Source organism: Bufo gargarizans, chromosome 11 (genome assembly GCF_014858855.1).
Source record: "Bufo gargarizans isolate SCDJY-AF-19 chromosome 11, ASM1485885v1, whole genome shotgun sequence".
Lineage (NCBI taxonomy): Eukaryota > Metazoa > Chordata > Amphibia > Anura > Bufonidae > Bufo > Bufo gargarizans.
The window spans coordinates 90,111,853-90,130,482 of NC_058090.1; the positions used below are offsets into that span (position 1 = coordinate 90,111,853).

The window sequence follows — 18,630 nt, forward strand, 5'->3', positions numbered from 1 at the left end:
GCTGGCCTCTGTGCTTTTGCTCTGACCCCCCCTCCCATCAAACCCTTACTAGTTTTACCGTTCCCCGGCTTCCGCGCCGACGGGGGTTGGGGGGCGGGTCTCTGCTGCTGTCTGGGGCTCCATTCCCGGCGCGTCTGCGATCCGGTAGGCCGCGAGATCTCGCGAGATCTCGGCGGCCATTTTAGTTCACCCTCTGTGTTCGGGAGGCCGCGAGATCTCGGCGGCCATCTTAGTTTGGGCGGCCGCTTTCGCGGGCTTCTGGGGGCGGGATTACGGCGCTTCCTGTCTTCCTGCCGTTCACTCGCCTCCAGTTGTCCTGCACGGTCGGCGGCTCCTGCTTTGGCCTCTCAGGTGACCTCGTCCTTAGTCATTTGGGGGTATTTTCGGATCATAGCGGTTCCCTTCAGACATCTGTGTCCACTATGTCCACTCCTACTCCCCCTCCTGCTGCCAGTCGGCCCCCCTCCCCCCCTGAGGCGTTTAACCCCTCTGAGGCAGATGCTCATGCGCTTGCTCTACAGCGCTCTGTGTCAGACGCGATTATGGCAGCCATGGGCTCCATGTCGTCGGTTCTGTCACAGACTATCACCCAGGCCCTGTCTGCACTCCCCACGGGTGTCCCCTCGCAGCTGCCCTCCGCAGCACCGCAGCCTACCTCCATTGACCCCCCTGTTGCACAGGGGACTGTGACTGGTGCGCATCCTGCCACCCCAGAGACCGTGCTTAGCTCACGGAAGAGGGCCCTTTCCCGCCGGGCAGAACGGGCGCGGACATGGAAATGCGCTAGAGCGCAATCACCGGATCTGTCTGTCTCTGATGGAGTTTCAGACGAGGAGGCGTTGGCGGATTTTGATTATGGGGTTGAGGAGGATCTCACCCTCCCCGTTCCGGTCCCCTCGACTTCCGCTGCTGCGGCCTCTTCTGCCAAGGATTTGGCAGCGACCTCCACTGCTACCCGCGCTGAGGGTGTGCTGGATGAGGCGGGTGAACTGATGTTCGACCCGGAGTCTTTACACCACCCGCGTTCGGCAGAATGGCTCCCATCTCCTCATGTAGGAGCGTACTTGGAGCACTGGGTGCGCCACTCGCTTAGCCGCGAATCGCGCAACAAGCTTAGGGCAGAGTGTCCCCGTCCGGTGGTCCCTAATAAGGTTTGTGACACCCCATTGGTGGACCCCAAGATGTCGCAGTTCTTGGCCAAGACTGGCTGGAATGCTAAGAAGGGCCTGGATTCAGCATTGCGCAGCTGCCAGGACAAGCTGTTGGATGTCTTCGGTCCTTTGACCAGGATTTTGGAGATGGCCGAGGCGGCCAGAATTGAGGGTTCCCCTGTTGACCCGGTGGAATTGAGGGGCTGGGCCCAGAGGGCCATATGCCTTGCCGGCAATGCCAATACTGCCGTAGCAATTGAGAGACGCAAGGCTATATTGTTTAAAATCGACCCCAAATTGGCCAATTTGGCGCTCACTGAGGCAGGGAAGGATGCCCAGGGCCTCCTCTTCGGCGAGTCCTTCATCAAGGACATGGGCCGATTTGTGGGCACGTTTACCGCACTGGACAAAGCCCAGGCTTCTATGCGCCGGGTCTTCCAGGGGCGGGTCTCTCATAGGGCCGGCAGTGGTAGGGGCCGCCTGTCCGGCCGTGCAAATTTCCAGGCCCGTGGAGCGAACAGAGGCTCCAGTGGACATCGTCCTCAGTTCCAGGACCAGCGTACCGCATCCCCCTTCTTCTCCACAAGAGGAAATCAGTGGCGTTCACGTTCCTTCCGGGGCAACCCGAATCATCGTAGACCCTTGGGTAAGTGCTCCCCAGATGGGGGATTCTACGGTACCTTGTGTAGGGGGAAGACTCCGGCTTTTTTCCCACGCTTGGAGCCTCATTACCGCGGACCCATGGGTTCTGACCACGGTCAGGGGATTCCACATAGAGCTCTCGGGATCCCCCTATCTGATTCCTTCCCCTCCGCTCTTTCCCCTATCGCGCTCGGACGGTGCGTTGGTGGATGCAGAATTGCACGCCCTCAGGCTGAAGTTGGCGATAGAGCCGGCTCCCCCGTCTTCGGCGGGGGTGATCAGCAATATCTTTCTGGTTCAGAAGAAGGATGGGCAGATGAGACCAGTCATCAACCTTCGCTCCTTGAATGCGGTAGTACGTTACCGGCACTTCAAAATGGAAGGGATCCACCTCCTTCGGGATTTATTGATCCCGGGGGACTGGATGGTGAAACTAGACTTGAAGGATGCCTACCTGACGGTTCCGGTGTCCTCTCGCTCCAGGGACCTGCTTCAGTTCAGGTGGCAAGGAGAGGTCTGGAGGTTCACCTGTCTGCCGTTCGGGCTGTCTTCAGCTCCCTGGTGTTTCACCAAGTTGCTGCGTCCGGTCGTGTCGTGGTTGAGGACTCGGGGTGTGCGTCTCATAATCTATCTGGACGACATCCTGTTGATGCACGAGTCCCGAGCGGGATTGCTGGAGCATCTACGCTGGACGGCGGATCTGCTTTCGGGTCTCGGGTTCCTCCTCAACCGGGAGAAATCCTGCCTTACTCCGGCCCAGAGGATGGAGTTCCTGGGATTTACTGTGGATTCGCTCTCGGAGTCCCTCAGCCTGCCGGCGGCGAAGTTGCGGGGGATCCGCAAGGAGTTGAGACGTGCTCTCCTCGCTCCCCATCTCTCGTTACGTCACCTGGCCCGCATTATCGGCCTGTTGGCCTCTTCCATTCAGGCGGTGTTCCCAGCCCCTCTGCATTACCGGGCTCTCCAGCGACTGAAGATCGCCCATCTTCGGACCGGTGCCTCCTTTGCGGACGCGGTGGTTCTGGACTCGGAAGCCCGGGAGGAACTGAGTTGGTGGATAGCCAACCTGGAAGCGTGGAACGGGAGAGCAATCTTTGGATTCCTGCCGGAGTTGACGATCGAATCGGACGCGAGCCTCCAGGGTTGGGGGGCCCATTGCAACGGGGTCTCCACCGGTGGTCCCTGGTCGACGGAGGAATCCCTCCTACACATCAATGCGTTGGAGCTCTTGGCGGGGTCCTTCGCTGTGAAGAGTTTCTCCAACGGAATCGCCAACGCGTGTATCCGGCTTCGGATGGACAACGTGTCGGCGGTCCGGTATGTCAACCGTCTAGGGGGCACTCGCTCGGCCACCTTGGCGCGTTTGGCCAAAGATTTTTGGTCGTTCTGCCTGTCCAGGGATATCATGGTGCAGGCGGAATATTTGCCAGGATTGAGCAACGTTCAGGCGGATTGGAACTCTCGCTACCTGTCGGACGGCAGCGATTGGCAGTTGGATCCGCTGGTGTTCACGGCGATTTCGGATTTCTGGGGTCCAATGTCCATCGACCTCTTCGCCTCTCGGCTCAACAGGCAGCTGACCCGGTTCTTCAGCTGGCGTCCGGACCCGGAAGCGATGGCGGTGGATGCTTTCCTCCAGGACTGGTCGATGTCTCGCCTGTACGCGTTTCCTCCGTTCTCAATGATCCCGAGGACTCTCCTGCAGGTTCTCCGCCATCGGGCGGATCTGGTTCTGGTGGTCCCGTTCTGGGGATCCCAGGTTTGGTTCCCCTCTTTGTTGAAGATTCTGGTAGAGATTCCTGTTCTTCTCCCGAGCCGGCTGGATCTTCTACGCAACCCTCTGGGTCTACATCATCCCCTCCTCCTCGACGGATCCCTGCGACTACTGGCGTGCCGGATCTCCGGACACCTGGATCTTTCGAGGGAATTTCGGCTGCAACTCAACGACTATTGGACAACGCGTGGGCTCCCGGCACCCGAAAGTCTTACCGGGCAGCCTGGAGAACTTGGGCTAATTGGTGCGTGGAACGGGACTTGGATCCCGTTTCGGCACCTGTAGCTGACCTGCTGCTTTTCCTCACTTCTCTCTTTGAGGCGGGGAAGGCGTATCGGACCATTAACCTTTTCAGGTCCGCTATTTCTTCTACCCACGAGGGCTACGCGGGTGTTGCAGCTGGTCAACATCCTTCCGTGTCTCGCCTCCTCCGGGGGGCTCGGTTGTCTCGTCCCCCTCGGCCTCGTTTTTCCACTACTTGGGATGTCTCCCTGGTTTTGGGCTTTTTGGCCTCTTGGCCCGAGAATTCTGCCCTTTCCATTAGGCAATTGTCCGCTAAATTGTTGGCTTTGTTTTGCCTCATTTCATGTAAAAGGGTGTCGGATGTTAGGGCCCTTGATTACGACGCGCGTTCGTTTACCCCGGAGGGGGTTACCTTTAACATCTCGCGTCGCACCAAGACTAGCATCCGGTTCGTGTCTTACCCTAGTTTTCCTACATCTCCGATCTTATGCCCCGTGGCGTGCCTTCGGGAGTACGAGTCCAGGACTCTGGCACACAGGTCTCCGACCAGGCCACAGCTGTTCGTGTCTATTCGGCATCCGTTTGGCCCGGTGGCTAGCCCTACGTTGGCGCGTTGGCTTAAGTGGGTGATGTCATTGGCGGGTGTTGACACCTCTGTCTTCACGGCCCATTCCGCTCGGGGGGCCTCTGCCACCGCCCTGGCGGTTTCGGGGGCCAGGTTGGAGGACGTGATGCGCCTGGCCGACTGGTCTAATGTTACCACGTTCAGGGAGTTCTATTTCCGTCCTCCAGCTCATTTGTTTGCTTCAATTATTGACAGGCTTTGAACTTGCAATATGAGCCTCCGTGTCTTGATGTAAAACTAAATGATTTTCCTATTTCATGACGTAAAGTCATAGTTTTATTAAAGACACGGAGGCGAGTATTGCCCACCCTGGATTCCCTCCCTTGGGTCTTTTGGTGGGTTGTTTTCTTTCAGGGCTCACTTATGTATATATCTTTGCGGTTTTTATTGTCCTGTTATTTATTAATGACATTGTATTTATTGCTCTGTTGGTTATTTCGTTGCCATTGTAGTGTTTGTTTAAGGCACTTTATTGCCATTGGTCATTCAACCCCTATCGGGTCTGTTTGAGCTGTTGATGTCCGACGCTCTTGTCCTGACATGCCGGTTTCACCTGGGCCCATGGTCTGTTCTCTCTTTCAGGTTGAAGCTGTTTCAAGGATGGTATACCGTGTTCCAGTTTGAGTTTTTCGGTGGTTGACCAGGTTGGCGACTGCTGATTCCTGTTCGTTCAGAGTGGAGTTCTTCGTTCCGGTTGACCAGGTTGGCGACTGCTGGTTCCTGCTTCGTACGGAGTGGAGTTCTTCGTTCCGGTTGAGGTTCAGGATTCGTTGGATTGTTCGGGATGTTGGCACCAGGATCCCAAAGAAAGAGGAAGAGCCATAGGAGGAGCGGCCTATTATAGGGGCCATAGGGGAGGGACATTGGTTGCTATGGTTCCCTGTATGTTAATTTTTTCTCTTTGCTGCTATTGGTGGTTCAGTAAAGAAGGAGAATGCAATACTCGCCTCCGTGTCTTTAATAAAACTATGACTTTACGTCATGAAATAGGAAAATCATTTAGTTACATCCTGTATTATACTCCAGAGCTGCACTCACTATTCTGCTGGTGCAGTCACTGTGTACATACATGACTTATCCTGTACTGATCCTGAGTTTTACAGCAAGACACGGAGGCTCGTATTGCTTTCTCCTTCTTTACTTCCACCAATAGCAGCAAAGGAAAAATTAACATAATCAAAACAACCAAGGACCCTCCCCTGACAGATCCTATAATAAGCAGTGTCCTCTTCATTCTTCCTCTTTCTTTGCTGCTCCACCAAAGATAAGTTGTCTCTATTTATTCTGTTGTGTGATTTAGATTGAAGACTATTTATGTCTTTGCATGGTATTTTCAGGATGGCCGAGTATATATATATATATCCTGTGCTGATCTGTAACAGGTTTCCCCCCTTTTCCCTTCATTTGTGGGATTTTTGCGCAGTCTTGCTCTATCCTCTGTACGCCTATTGCGGTCTTCTGCTGGGATTCGTTTCCCCCTCCCTCTCTTTCCCCTCGGCCTAGGCATCGACGCTGTTTCCCAGACGTTTTATCTGTGGGGTTTGTTTTTGAACCCCTCTTCTCCCCCTACCTTTGCGCCGCTCCGATTCCTCCCTGCTGGCCTCCGTCGGCATAGGCTTCTACGGCGCTTCCCTTGGGCTTCCCGCGGCTCCGAGATCTCGGCGGCCATCTTGGGAGTCCCCGCCCGTCCTCTCGCGGGATTTCGGAGCGCTCTTCAGTTGCCTCACTGCTCCTCTCATCTCCGGATCGGCTCCTACCTCTCTGCGGCGCTTGGGGTGATTAACCCCTGCTTAGGTTAGTTTCGGTCACAGTTTAGGCACTGTTAGTCTGGGTACAGTAGGGGTTCCCATTATTATTATTCTGATAAGACTACCAGCCTTATTTAATCGAGATCATGTCCTCAGACCGCTCCCCCTCCGGGCCTAATCCCCCCCCCACCATCGGGGGACCCCGGTTTGCCAGTCATGAGCACACAGGCCCTGGAGCTACAACGCTCAGTGTCTAGTGCTATTATAGAGGCCATGGGATCCATGTCCTCAATGATTCCTTCATCAAGGACCTCAGCAGGTACGTGGGAGCATTTACCGCATTGGACAAGGCCCAGTCATCCATGAGAAGGGTATTTCAGGGACGGGTCTCCACTAGGGCCGGCAGTGGTAGGGGCCGTCTGTCCGGCCGCTCCAGTTATCAAGCCCGCAGCTCGGGCAGAGGCTCCTTCAACCAGAGGCCTCCTTTCCAGGACCAAAGGAATCCCCCCTCGTTCTTCCCGGCCAGAGGCGGCCAATGGCGTTCCAGGTCGGTCAGAGGGAACCCGAGCTACAGAAAATCTTTCGGTAAGTCTTTCCCCAGTGGGGACTTCTTCCACCCCTCGCGTAGGGGGCAGACTCCGTCTATGTTCCCTGGTTTGGAAAAATTAACATAATCAAAACAACCAAGGACCCTCCCCTGACAGATCCTATAATAAGCAGTGTCCTCTTCATTCTTCCTCTTTCTTTGCTGCTCCACCAAAGATAAGTTGTCTCTATTTATTCTGTTGTGTGATTTAGATTGAAGACTATTTATGTCTTTGCATGGTATTTTCAGGATGGCCGAGTATATATATATATATATATCCTGTGCTGATCTGTAACAGGGTTCCCCCCTTTTCCCTTCATTTGTGGGATTTTTGCGCAGTCTTGCTCTATCCTCTGTACGCCTATTGCGGTCTTCTGCTGGGATTCGTTTCCCCCTCCCTCTCTTTCCCCTCGGCCTAGGCATCGACGCTGTTTCCCAGACGTTTTATCTGTGGGGTTTGTTTTTGAACCCCTCTTCTCCCCCTACCTTTGCGCCGCTCCGATTCCTCCCTGCTGGCCTCCGTCGGCATAGGCTTCTACGGCGCTTCCCTTGGGCTTCCCGCGGCTCCTGTCTCACGCCGTCCCGGCGTATGGAGTTTCTGGGCTTCACGGTGGACTCTGTCGCGGAATCCCTCAGTCTCCCTGCGGAGAAGTTACGGACGATACGCAAGGAGTTGAGACATGCTCTCTCTACTCCCTCCCTATCACTACGCCATCTGGCTCGCATCATTGGGCTGTTAGCCTCCTCTATCCAGGCAGTCTTTCCCGCTCCACTCCATTATCGGGCTTTACAGCGTCTGAAGATCGCCCACCTCCGTGCCGGGGCCTCGTTTGCAGACGCGGTGATTCTGGATCAGGAAGCTCAGGAGGAACTCCGTTGGTGGTTGAGCAATTTGGAAGCCTGGAACGGCAGAGCAATTTTCGGATTCCAACCGGAATTCACGGTGGAGTCGGATGCGAGTCTCCAGGGCTGGGGGGCCCACTGCGAGGGTATCTCCACTGGCGGTCGATGGTCGGAGTCCGAGACCCGTTTTCACATCAACGCTCTGGAACTTCTAGCGGGTTCGTTCGCCATCAGGAGTTTCACCAAGGGCATAGCTCATGCATGCATCCGTCTACGCATGGACAGCGTGTCGGCGGTCCGATACGTCAATCATCTAGGCGGCACTCAATCGGCCACCTTAGCCCGACTGGCGAAGGAGTTCTGGTCCTACTGTCTGTCCAGGGACATCATGGTTCAAGCGGAGTACCTTCCGGGTCTCCACAACTACCGAGCGGATTGGAGCTCCCGATGCTTCACGGACGGCAGCGACTGGAGGTTGAATCCGGAGATGTTCTCCATGATCTCGGACATCTGGGGTCCTTGTTCCATAGACCTCTTCGCGTCCCGTCTCAACACTCACCTGCCCAGGTTCTTCAGCTGGCGTCCGGATCCGGAGGCAGAGGCGGTGGATGCGTTTCTCCAGGACTGGTCTGCAGCCCTACTTTACGCATTTCCGCCGTTCGCCATGATTCCGAGGATGCTGTTACAGACTCGTCGTCAGGCGGCGGAATTGGTGGTGGTGATTCCCTTCTGGGGGTCTCAAGCCTGGTACCCGATTATCCTGGAACTCCTGGTGGATGTGCCTCTCCTACTCCCGACGCGGACGGATCTCCTCCAGGACCCGCTGGGTGCCCCACATCCTCTCCTGGTCGACGGCTCCCTTCAACTTCTGGCGTGCCGAATCTCAGGACTCCAGGCGAGGTCGAGGGAGTTTCGGAGGCAACTAGACGCCTCCTGGACAACGCTTGGGCTCCCGGCACCCGAAAATCTTACCGGGCAGCTTGGGGATCTTGGGTTGGCTGGTGCATGGAACGGGACCTGGATCCCGTTTCGGCGTCTGTGACCCATTTATTGCAATTCCTGACGTCTCTCTTTGAAGCAGGGAAAGCTTATCGGACCATCAATTTGTTCCGTTCCGCGATTTCCTCGACTCATCAGGGTTTTGATGGCGTTCCTGCTGGTCGACACCCTTTGGTGTCTCGGCTTTTACGTGGCTCGCGTTTGGCTCGGCCTCCTCGGCCGCGTTTCACCGCTACGTGGGATGTTTCCCTGGTCCTGTCTTTTCTCTCTTCCTGGCCCGACAACGCGTCTCTTTCCCTCCGTCAGCTGTCGGCCAAATTGCTGACTCTTTTTTGCCTGATTTCCTGTAAGAGGGTCTCAGATGTTAGGGCTCTGGATCATGATGCCAGGTCCTTTACGCCCGAGGGTGTTACTTTTAACATCACACGGCGTACCAAGACCAATATTCGGTCGGTGTCCTATCCCAGTTTTCCGTCTTCTCCGGCGCTCTGTCCTGTAGTTTGCCTGCGGGAATATGAGTTGCGCACTCGGTCTCACCGTTCTGCGGACATTCCGCAGCTTTTCCTCTCTATTCGCCATCCCTTTGGCCCGGTGACCAGTCCCACTTTGGCGCGATGGATGAAGTGGGTCATGTCCCTTTCAGGGATTGATACGACGATCTTTACCGCTCACTCGGCCAGGGGCGCGGCTGCTACTGCACTGGCGGTTTCGGGGGCTCGTTTGGAGGACATTCTGCGTCTGGCTGACTGGTCTAGGGCCACGACGTTCGCAGAATTTTATTTCCGTCCTCCTACTCACGTGTTTTCAGCTATTATTGAGCAGCTTTGAACTTGCAATACGAAGCCTCCGTGTCTTGCTGTAAAACTAAATGATTTTCCTATTTCATGACGTAAAGTCATAGTTTTATTAAAGACACGGAGGCGAGTATTGCCCGCCCTAGGTTTCTCTTGCCCCCCCCGGTTGTTATGTTATTAGTGTTATTGACTGTTTGACTGTCTTTTATTGTTATTTATGACGTTTTGCCGTTCAGTTTGATTATGGTTGTTTCAGCGACCTCTTTGATGTGCGACCGTTATAGGGTCGAGATTGCGCATTTTGTACCCATGTGCTTACACTGGCTATATTATTTGTTCTGTTTCAGGTTGAGAACTCCTTGGCAGATGGCGTTCCGTGTTGTTCCAGGTTTCCTGAGATGTTAGCCATGTTGGCTTGAGTTCTTCAGTTGGAGGGACCAGAAGGGTCGGTGCCGGTTCCAGTTCCAGTTCGGTTCGTTTTCGGTTATGGTTGGCGGTTGGTGTCGTGGATTCAAAGAAAGAGGAAGATATGAAGAGGACACTGCTTATTATAGGATCTGTCAGGGGAGGGTCCTTGGTTGTTTTGATTATGTTAATTTTTCCTTTGCTGCTATTGGTGGAAGTAAAGAAGGAGATAGCAATACTCGCCTCCGTGTCTTTAATAAAACTATGACTTTACGTCATGAAATAGGAAAATCATTTAGTTACATCCTGTATTATACTCCAGAGCTGCACTCACTATTCTGCTGGTGCAGTCACTGTGTACATACATTACTTCTCCTGTACTGATCCTGAGTTTTACAGCAAGACACGGAGGCTTCGTATTGCTATCTCCTTCTTTACTTCCACCAATAGCAGCAAAGGAAAAATTAACATAATCAAAACAACAAAGGACCCTCCCCTAACAGATCCTATAATAAGCAGTGTCCTCTTCATAACTTCCTCTTTCTTTGCTGCTCCACCAAAGATAAGAGATCTATTTATCTGATTGTGTGATTTTTGATTCAGGAAGCATTTGTGTCTTTGTTTGGTATTTCAATTCTGGCCTAGTATATTTATGCTGTACTGAACTGTTGCAGGGTTCCCCCCCTGTTTCACTTCCTTGTGGGGTCTTATCCCTGTATTGCTTTATCCCCCATACACCTGTTGCGGCCTGCATCTGGGGGTCGTTCCCCCCTTCCTCTCTCCTCTCTGCCTTGGCATTTATTCTTTTCCCCTCAGCCTTTCACTTTGGGGTATGTTCTTAACCCCCCTCCTCTCCCCCTACCTCTGCGCCGCTCCGATTACTCTCCCCGGGTCTCCGGCGACATAGTCTTTCGGCGGGCTTTTCTCCTGTAGCTTCCCGCGGCTCCGAGATCTCGCGAGATCTCGGCGGCCATCTTGGGAGCTCCCGCCCGTCATCTCGCGAGATTTCGGAGCATTCGCCAGTGCTCCGCTACTGTGCTCACCTCCGGATCGGCTCCTGCTACCTGCGGCGCTTGGGGTGACTAACCCCTAGATAGGTTAGTTTTTCTGCCACAGATTGGGCTCCTCTGTTAGCCACCATCAGACTAGGTGCCCCATCGATTGCCCTGCAATTAGTCCCTTGTTTAGGATAACAAAATCATGTCCTCAGACCGCTCTCCCCCTGGGCCTAATCCCCCCCCATCCTCTGGGGACCCCAGCTTGCCAGCCATAAGCGCACAGGCCCTGGAGCTGCAACGCTCAGTGTCTAGCGCCATTATAGAGGCCATGGGCTCCATGTCCTCAATGATTTCTCATACCATTTCTCAGGCCTTATCTACCCATGCTCCAGGCCCCTCTAATCTAATGCCTACACCCACTATCCCGCAGCCTGCCATTGAACCTCCTGCCCAGGAGAATTTGATTGGTGTGATCCAAGCCACCCAGGATAGCGCGCTTAGATTGCGCAAAAGAGCCTTACCGCGCCAGGCAGAAAGGGCGCGAACGTGGAAAAGTGCTAGAGCACAAACTTATGACATAGATTCTGATAATGAATCTGACATGGAGGCTTATGCGGAGGCAGGTGACCACTCTGATGGAGAGTTGGAGATGGAACAGGAGTTTCCAGGTACCTCAGGCCCTAGGCCGTCCACATCTGGGTCCGTGGGCGCATCCACCTCTGCTCCTAACACGGCTTCTAGCCTGGTGGATCCCTCTGGCAACCCACTATTTGACCCTGATGCCCTCCACCACCCTAGGTCGGCGGAGTGGATACCTGTAGCTCATGTGAGCGACTACCTGGAGCATTGGGTGCGTCGTCCTCTCAGCAAAGAGGCGCGCAGTAAGCTCCGTGCGGAATGCCCCAGACCATTAATCCCAAACAAGGTCTGCGAAACGCCAGCTGTGGATCAAAAGATGACGCAGTTTTTGGCCAAAACCGGCTGGAATCCCCGTAAAGGCCTAGATTCCGCTATAAAGAGTTGTCAGGACAAGCTCCTCGACATTTTTGGCCCCCTAGCCAAAATTTTTGGGATGGCCGAATCGGCCAAGGTGGACGGCTCTCCGGTTGATCCGGAGGAGCTTGCTGGCTGGATTCAAAGAGCCATTTGCATTGCGGGCAGCACTAACTCCTCCCTGTCTATTGAAAGGCGTAAAGCCATCCTGTTTAAGATCGACCCAAAATTGGCCAACTTGGCACTCACTCAGACAGGGAAGGAGGCTCAGGGTCAACTGTTCGGGGATTCCTTCATTAAGGACCTCAGCAGGTACGTTGGAGCGTTTACCGCATTGGACAAGGCCCAGTCCTCCATGAAAAGGGTATTTCAGGGACGGGTCTCCACTAGGGCCGGCAGTGGTAGGGGCCGTCTGTCCGGCCGCTCCAGTTATCAAGCCCGCAGCTTGGGCAGAGGCTCCTTCAACCAGAGGCCTCCTTTCCAGGACCAAAGGAATCCCCCCTCGTTCTTCCCGGCCAGAGGCGGCCAATGGCGTTCCAGGTCGGTTCGAGGAAATCCCAGCTACAGAAAAGCTTTCGGTAAGTCTTTCCCCAGTGGGGACTTCTTCCGCCCCTCGCGTAGGGGGCAGACAACGTCTATGTTCCCACGTTTGGTCCAACATCACTTCAGACCCATGGGTGCTGAACACTGTACAGGGGTTCCACATAGAGCTTACGGGTTCCCCAGATTTCGTCCTGTCTCCCCCCCCCCTGGCACTACCGGACAGGGAGCTGGTGGACGTAGAACTTGTTTCCCTCTTGCACAAGGGTGCGATAGAACGGGCCCCTCCTACCCGAAGGGGCGTTCTCAGCCACATTTTTCTAGTTCAGAAAAAAGGGGGACAATTTCGTCCGGTCATAAATCTCCGGGCTCTGAACTCTGTGGTGCGCTACCGCCACTTCAAGATGGAGGGGATTCACCTCCTTCGGGACTTGCTGATTCCAGGGGACTGGATGGTGAAGCTGGATCTCAAGGATGCCTATCTGACGGTTCCGGTTGCCTCCTCCTCCAGGGACCTTCTTCGCTTCCTGTGGAAGGGCGAAGTGTGGCGCTTCACTTGCCTACCGTTCGGCCTTTCTTCGGCGCCTTGGTGCTTCACCAAGTTACTGCGCCCAGTCATGGCCTGGCTGCGGAGTCGGGGGGTGCGTCTTGTCATATACCTGGACGACATCCTCGTTATGCACCAATGTCAGCGGTCTCTGCTACAACACCTCCAGTGGACCTCGGATCTGCTGACGAGTCTGGGTTTTCTACTCAATCTCGAGAAGTCCTGTCTCACGCCGTCTCGGCGTATGGAGTTTCTGGGCTTCACGGTGGACTCTGTCGCGGAATCCCTCAGTCTTCCTGCGGAGAAGTTACGGACGATACGCAAGGAGTTGAGACATGCTCTCTCTACTCCCTCCCTATCGCTACGCCATCTGGCTCGCATCATTGGGCTATTAGCCTCCTCTATCCAGGCAGTCTTCCCCGCTCCACTCCATTATCGGGCTTTACAGCGTCTGAAGATCGCCCACCTCCGTGCCGGGGCCTCGTTTGCAGACGCGGTGATTCTGGATCAGGAAGCTCAGGAGGAACTCCGTTGGTGGTTGAGCAACTTGGAAGCCTGGAACGGCAGAGCAATTTTCGGATTCCAACCGGAATTCACGGTGGAGTCGGACGCGAGTCTCCAAGGCTGGGGGGCCCACTGCGAGGGTATCTCCACTGGCGGTCGATGGTCGGAGTCCGAGACCCGTTTTCACATCAACGCTCTGGAACTTCTAGCGGGTTCGTTTGCCATCAGGAGTTTCACCAAGGACATAGGCGCATGCATGCATCCGTCTACGCATGGACAAGCGTGTCGGCGGTCCGATACGTCAATCATCTAGGCGGCACTCAATCGGCCACCTTAGCCCGACTGGCGAAGGAGTTCTGGTCCTACTGTCTGTCCAGGGACATCATGGTTCAAGCGGAGTACCTTCCGGGTCTCCACAACTACCGAGCGGATTGGAGCTCCCGATGCTTCACGGACGGCAGCGACTGGAGGTTGAATCCGGAGATGTTCTCCATGATCTCGGACATCTGGGGTCCTTGTTCCATAGACCTCTTCGCGTCCCGTCTCAACGCTCACCTGCCCAGGTTCTTCAGCTGGCGTCCGGATCCGGAGGCAGAGGCGGTGGATGCGTTTCTCCAGGACTGGTCTGCAGCCCTACATTACGCATTTCCGCCGTTCGCCATGATTCCGAGGATGCTGTTACAGACTCGTCGTCAGGCGGCGGAATTGGTGGTGGTGATTCCCTTCTGGGGGTCTCAAGCCTGGTACCCGATTATCCTGGAACTCCTGGTGGATGTGCCTCTCCTACTCCCGACACGGACGGATCTCCTCCAGGACCCGCTGGGTGCCCCACATCCTCTCCTGGTCGACGGCTCCCTTCAACTTCTGGCGTGCCGAATCTCAGGACTCCAGGCGAGGTCGAGGGAGTTTCGGAGGCAACTAGACGCCTCCTGGACAACGCTTGGGCTCCCGGCACCCGAAAATCTTACCGGGCAGCTTGGGGATCTTGGGTTGGCTGGTGCATGGAACGGGACCTGGATCCCGTTTCGGCGTCTGTGACCCATTTATTGCAATTCCTGACGTCTCTTTTTGAGGCAGGGAAAGCTTATCGGACCATCAATTTGTTCCGTTCCGCGATTTCCTCGACTCATCAGGGTTTTGATGGCGTTCCTGCTGGTCAACACCCTTTGGTGTCTCGGCTTTTACGTCGCTCGCGTTTGGCTCGGCCTCCTCGGCCGCGTTTCACCGCTACGTGGGATGTCTCCCTGGTCCTGTCTTTTCTCTCGTCCTGGCCCGACAACGCGTCTCTTTCCCTCCGTCAGCTGTCGGCCAAATTGCTGACTCTTTTTTGCCTGATTTCCTGTAAGAGGGTCTCAGATGTTAGGGCTCTGGATCATGATGCCAGGTCCTTTACGCCCGAGGGTGTTACTTTTAACATCACACGGCGTACCAAGACCAATATTCGGTCGGTGTCCTATCCCAGTTTTCCGTCTTCTCCGGCGCTCTGTCCTGTAGTTTGCCTGCGGGAATATGAGTTGCGCACTCGGTCTCACCGTTCTGCGGACACTCCGCAGCTTTTCCTCTCTATTCGCCATCCCTTTGGCCCGGTGACCAGTCCCACTTTGGCGCGATGGATGAAGTGGGTCATGTCCCTTTCCGGGATTGATACGACGATCTTTACCGCTCACTCGGCCAGGGGCGCGGCTGCTACTGCCCTGGCAGTTTCGGGGGCTCGTTTGGAGGACATTCTGCGTCTGGCTGACTGGTCTAGGGCCACGACGTTCACAGAATTTTATTTCCGTCCTCCTACTCACGTGTTTTCAGCTATTATTGAGCAGCTTTGAACTTGCAATATGAAGCCTCCGTGTCTTGCTGTAAAACTAAATGATTTTCCTATTTCATGACGTAAAGTCATAGTTTTATTAAAGACACGGAGGCGAGTATTGCCCGCCCTAGGTTTCTCTCGCCCCCCCCGGTTGTTATGTTATTATTGTTATTGACTGTTTGACTGTCTTTTATTGTTATTTATGACGTTTTGCCGTTCAGTTTTATTATGGTTGTTTCAGCGACCTTTTTGGTGTGCGACCGTTATTGGGTCGAGATTGCGCATTTTGTACCCATGTGCTTACACTGGCTATATTATTTGTTCTGTTTCAGGTTGAGAACTCCTTGGCAGATGGCGTTCCGTGCTGTTCCAGGTTTCCTGAGATGTTAGCCATGTTGGCTTGAGTTCTTCAGTCGGAGGGACCAGAAGGGTCGGTGCCGGTTCCAGTTCCAGTTCGATTCGTTTTCGGTTATGGTTGGCGGTTGGTGTCGTGGATTCAAAGAAAGAGGAAGTTATGAAGAGGACACTGCTTATTATAGGATCTGTTAGGGGAGGGTCCTTTGTTGTTTTGATTATGTTAATTTTTCCTTTGCTGCTATTGGTGGAAGTAAAGAAGGAGATAGCAATACTCGCCTCCGTGTCTTTAATAAAACTATGACTTTACGTCATGAAATAGGAAAATCATTTAGTTACATCCTGTATTATACTCCAGAGCTGCACTCACTATTCTGCTGGTGCAGTCACTGTGTACATACATTACTTATCCTGTACTGATCCTGAGTTACATCCTGTATTATACTCCAGAGCTGCACTCACTATTCTGCTGGTGCAGTCACTGTGTACATACATTACTTATCCTGTACTGACCCTGAGTTACATCCTGTATTATACTCCAGAGCTGCACTCACTATTCTGCTGGTGCAGTCACTGTGTACATACATTACTTATCCTGTACTGACCCTGAGTTACATCCTGTATTATACTCCAGAGCTGCACTCACTATTCTGCTGGTGCAGTCACTGTGTACATACATTACTTATCCTGTACTGATCCTGAGTTACATCATGTATTATACTCCAGAGCTGCACTCACTATTCTGCTGGTGCAGTCACTGTGTACATACATTACTTCTCCTGTACTGATCCTTAGTTACATCCTGTATTATACTCCAGAGCTGCACTCACTATTCTGCTGGTGCAGTCACTGTGTACATACATTACTTATCCTGTACTGATCCTGAGTTACATCCTGTATTATACTCCAGAGCTGCACTCACTATTCTGCTGGTGGAGTCACTGTGTACATACATTACTTCTCCTGTACTGATCCTTAGTTACATCCTGTATTATACTCCAGAGCTGCACTCACTATTCTGCTGGTGCAGTCACTGTGTACATACATTACTTATCCTGTACTGATCCTGAGTTACATCCTGTATTATACTCCAGAGCTGCACTCACTATTCTGCTGGTGGAGTCACGGTGTACATACATTACATTACTTATCCTGTACTGATCCTGAGTTACATCCTGTATTATACTCCAGAGCTGCACTCACTATTCTGCTGGTGCAGTCACTGTGTACATACATTACTTATCCTGTACTGATCCTGAGTTACATCCTGTATTATACTCCAGAGCTGCACTCACTATTCTGCTGGTGCAGTCACTGTGTACATACATTACTTATCCTGTACTGATCCCGAGTTACATCCTGTATTATACTCCAGAGCTGCACTCACTATTCTGCTGGTGCAGTCACTGTGTACATACATTACTTATCCTGTACTGATCCTGAGTTACATCCTGTATTATACTCCAGAGCTGCACTCACTATTCTGCTGGTGCAGTCACTGTGTACATACACTACTTATCCTGTACTGATCCTGAGTTACATCCTGTATTATACCCCAGAGCTGCACTCACTATTCTGCTGGTGCAGTCACTGTGTACATACATTACTTATCCTGTACTGATCCTGAGTTACATCCTGTATTATACTGCAGAGCTGCACTCACTATTCTGCTGGTGCAGTCACTGTATACATACATTACTTATCCTGTACTGATCCTGAGTTACATCCTGTATTATACTCCAGAGCTGCACTCACTATTCTGCTGGTGCAGTCACTGTGTACATACATTACTTATCCTGTACTGATGCTGAGTTACATCCTGTATTATACTCCAGAGCTGCACTCACTATTCTGCTGGTGCAGTCACTGTGTACATACATTACTTATCCTGTACTGATCCTGAGTTACATCCTGTATTATACTCCAGAGCTGCACTCACTATTCTGCTGGTGCAGTCACTGTGTACATACATTACATTGCTTATCCTGTACTGATCCTGAGTTACATCCTGTATTATACTCCAGAGCTGCACTCACTATTCTGCTGGTGCAGTCACTGTGTACATACATTGCTTATCCTGTACTGATCCTGAGTTACATCCTGTATTATACTCCAGAGCTACGCTCTCTGATGTTCGGATGTTGCCGTTCATTAATAATGAGGGAGTTAATGCACAGATTCCTCCTGCTGAATAACATTAGACCTCACAGTCTGGGCCTGACCTCTAGTGGCCACTCTGTAAACTACAAGTTTTGGATACTAACCTCTTATGAAGATTATGATCTGTGGGTAGAAGAGTTGTCTTATCTGAGCAGCAGACTCACGAGCTGCAGAGCATCATGGGTAATAGTCATGTACAGGAAGGACCTCACAGCTGATGTGTAATGATAGCAGCCAGTTGTACAGTAACAGCTCAGAACCTTGACGTTCTCCTAGGCCACGCGTGGCTTTAGTCACACCTCCAGTCCTGCATGATACACTCACTCAGGACAATATTCACATACAACAATTTAAAAAGGACGTGTATTTAAATCCAGTTTGCAGGGGGCGTGGCTAAAGAGGGGCATGGCCAAAAGTGTTATTAAAAATATTATTCATAAAAAATATGTATATATTGGTATTAGTAGAGGGTATGTGTCTATAGTTGGACCCTTGACCCATCCATGTCAGTCTATGTATGCAGGTACGTGCATTCATACATCCTCGTCTTCAGAGTATAAAGGGGATAGGTGGGACTCATTGCCCAGTGGGTGGCATTCTGTAGAAGTTTTATATTGGCGATTAGTGGATAAATCCAGAAGACTTCTCGTTTCTGTAGGTGATCGAATCGGTTATAAGGGTTTTCAGGTATATGCTCTAAGGGAGTAACCTTAAAGTGGCGCCATGTCTCTGATAGTGGCGTTGAATATTGTACCCATGCTGGTTCATGCGACAATGTAATGCCCCGCGTATCGTAGGCCGCACCCGCATTCTATCAGGTATGTAACATACACGTCATGTTTTTTATCTGAAGGGTCATGCCATTGTGTTTCGAAGTAACAGAGGTTTGTTCGGGGGTAATAATTTTGCAGCATAGGTAT

At 52.8% G+C, this 18,630-nt stretch overlaps 2 protein-coding genes across 2 annotated transcripts; both read left to right on the plus strand.

Annotated features, from left to right (window-relative positions):
* The first annotated feature begins 542 nt into the window (after positions 1-542).
* On the plus strand, positions 543-5,359 carry LOC122921396. Its single transcript, XM_044271375.1, has 2 exons — positions 543-5,079; positions 5,138-5,359. Exon 1 carries the CDS (start codon positions 543-545, stop codon positions 4,635-4,637), a length of 4,095 nt encoding a protein of 1,364 aa, XP_044127310.1. The 3' UTR covers positions 4,638-5,079; positions 5,138-5,359.
* Positions 5,360-5,622: 263 nt separating this feature from the next.
* Positions 5,623-15,822, plus strand: LOC122921764. The gene is made up of 2 exons (XM_044271989.1): positions 5,623-9,877; positions 15,529-15,822. The coding sequence occupies exon 1, from the start codon at positions 7,778-7,780 to the stop codon at positions 9,437-9,439; it is 1,662 nt and encodes a 553-aa protein (XP_044127924.1). The 5' UTR covers positions 5,623-7,777; the 3' UTR covers positions 9,440-9,877; positions 15,529-15,822.
* The last annotated feature ends 2,808 nt before the right edge of the window (positions 15,823-18,630 follow it).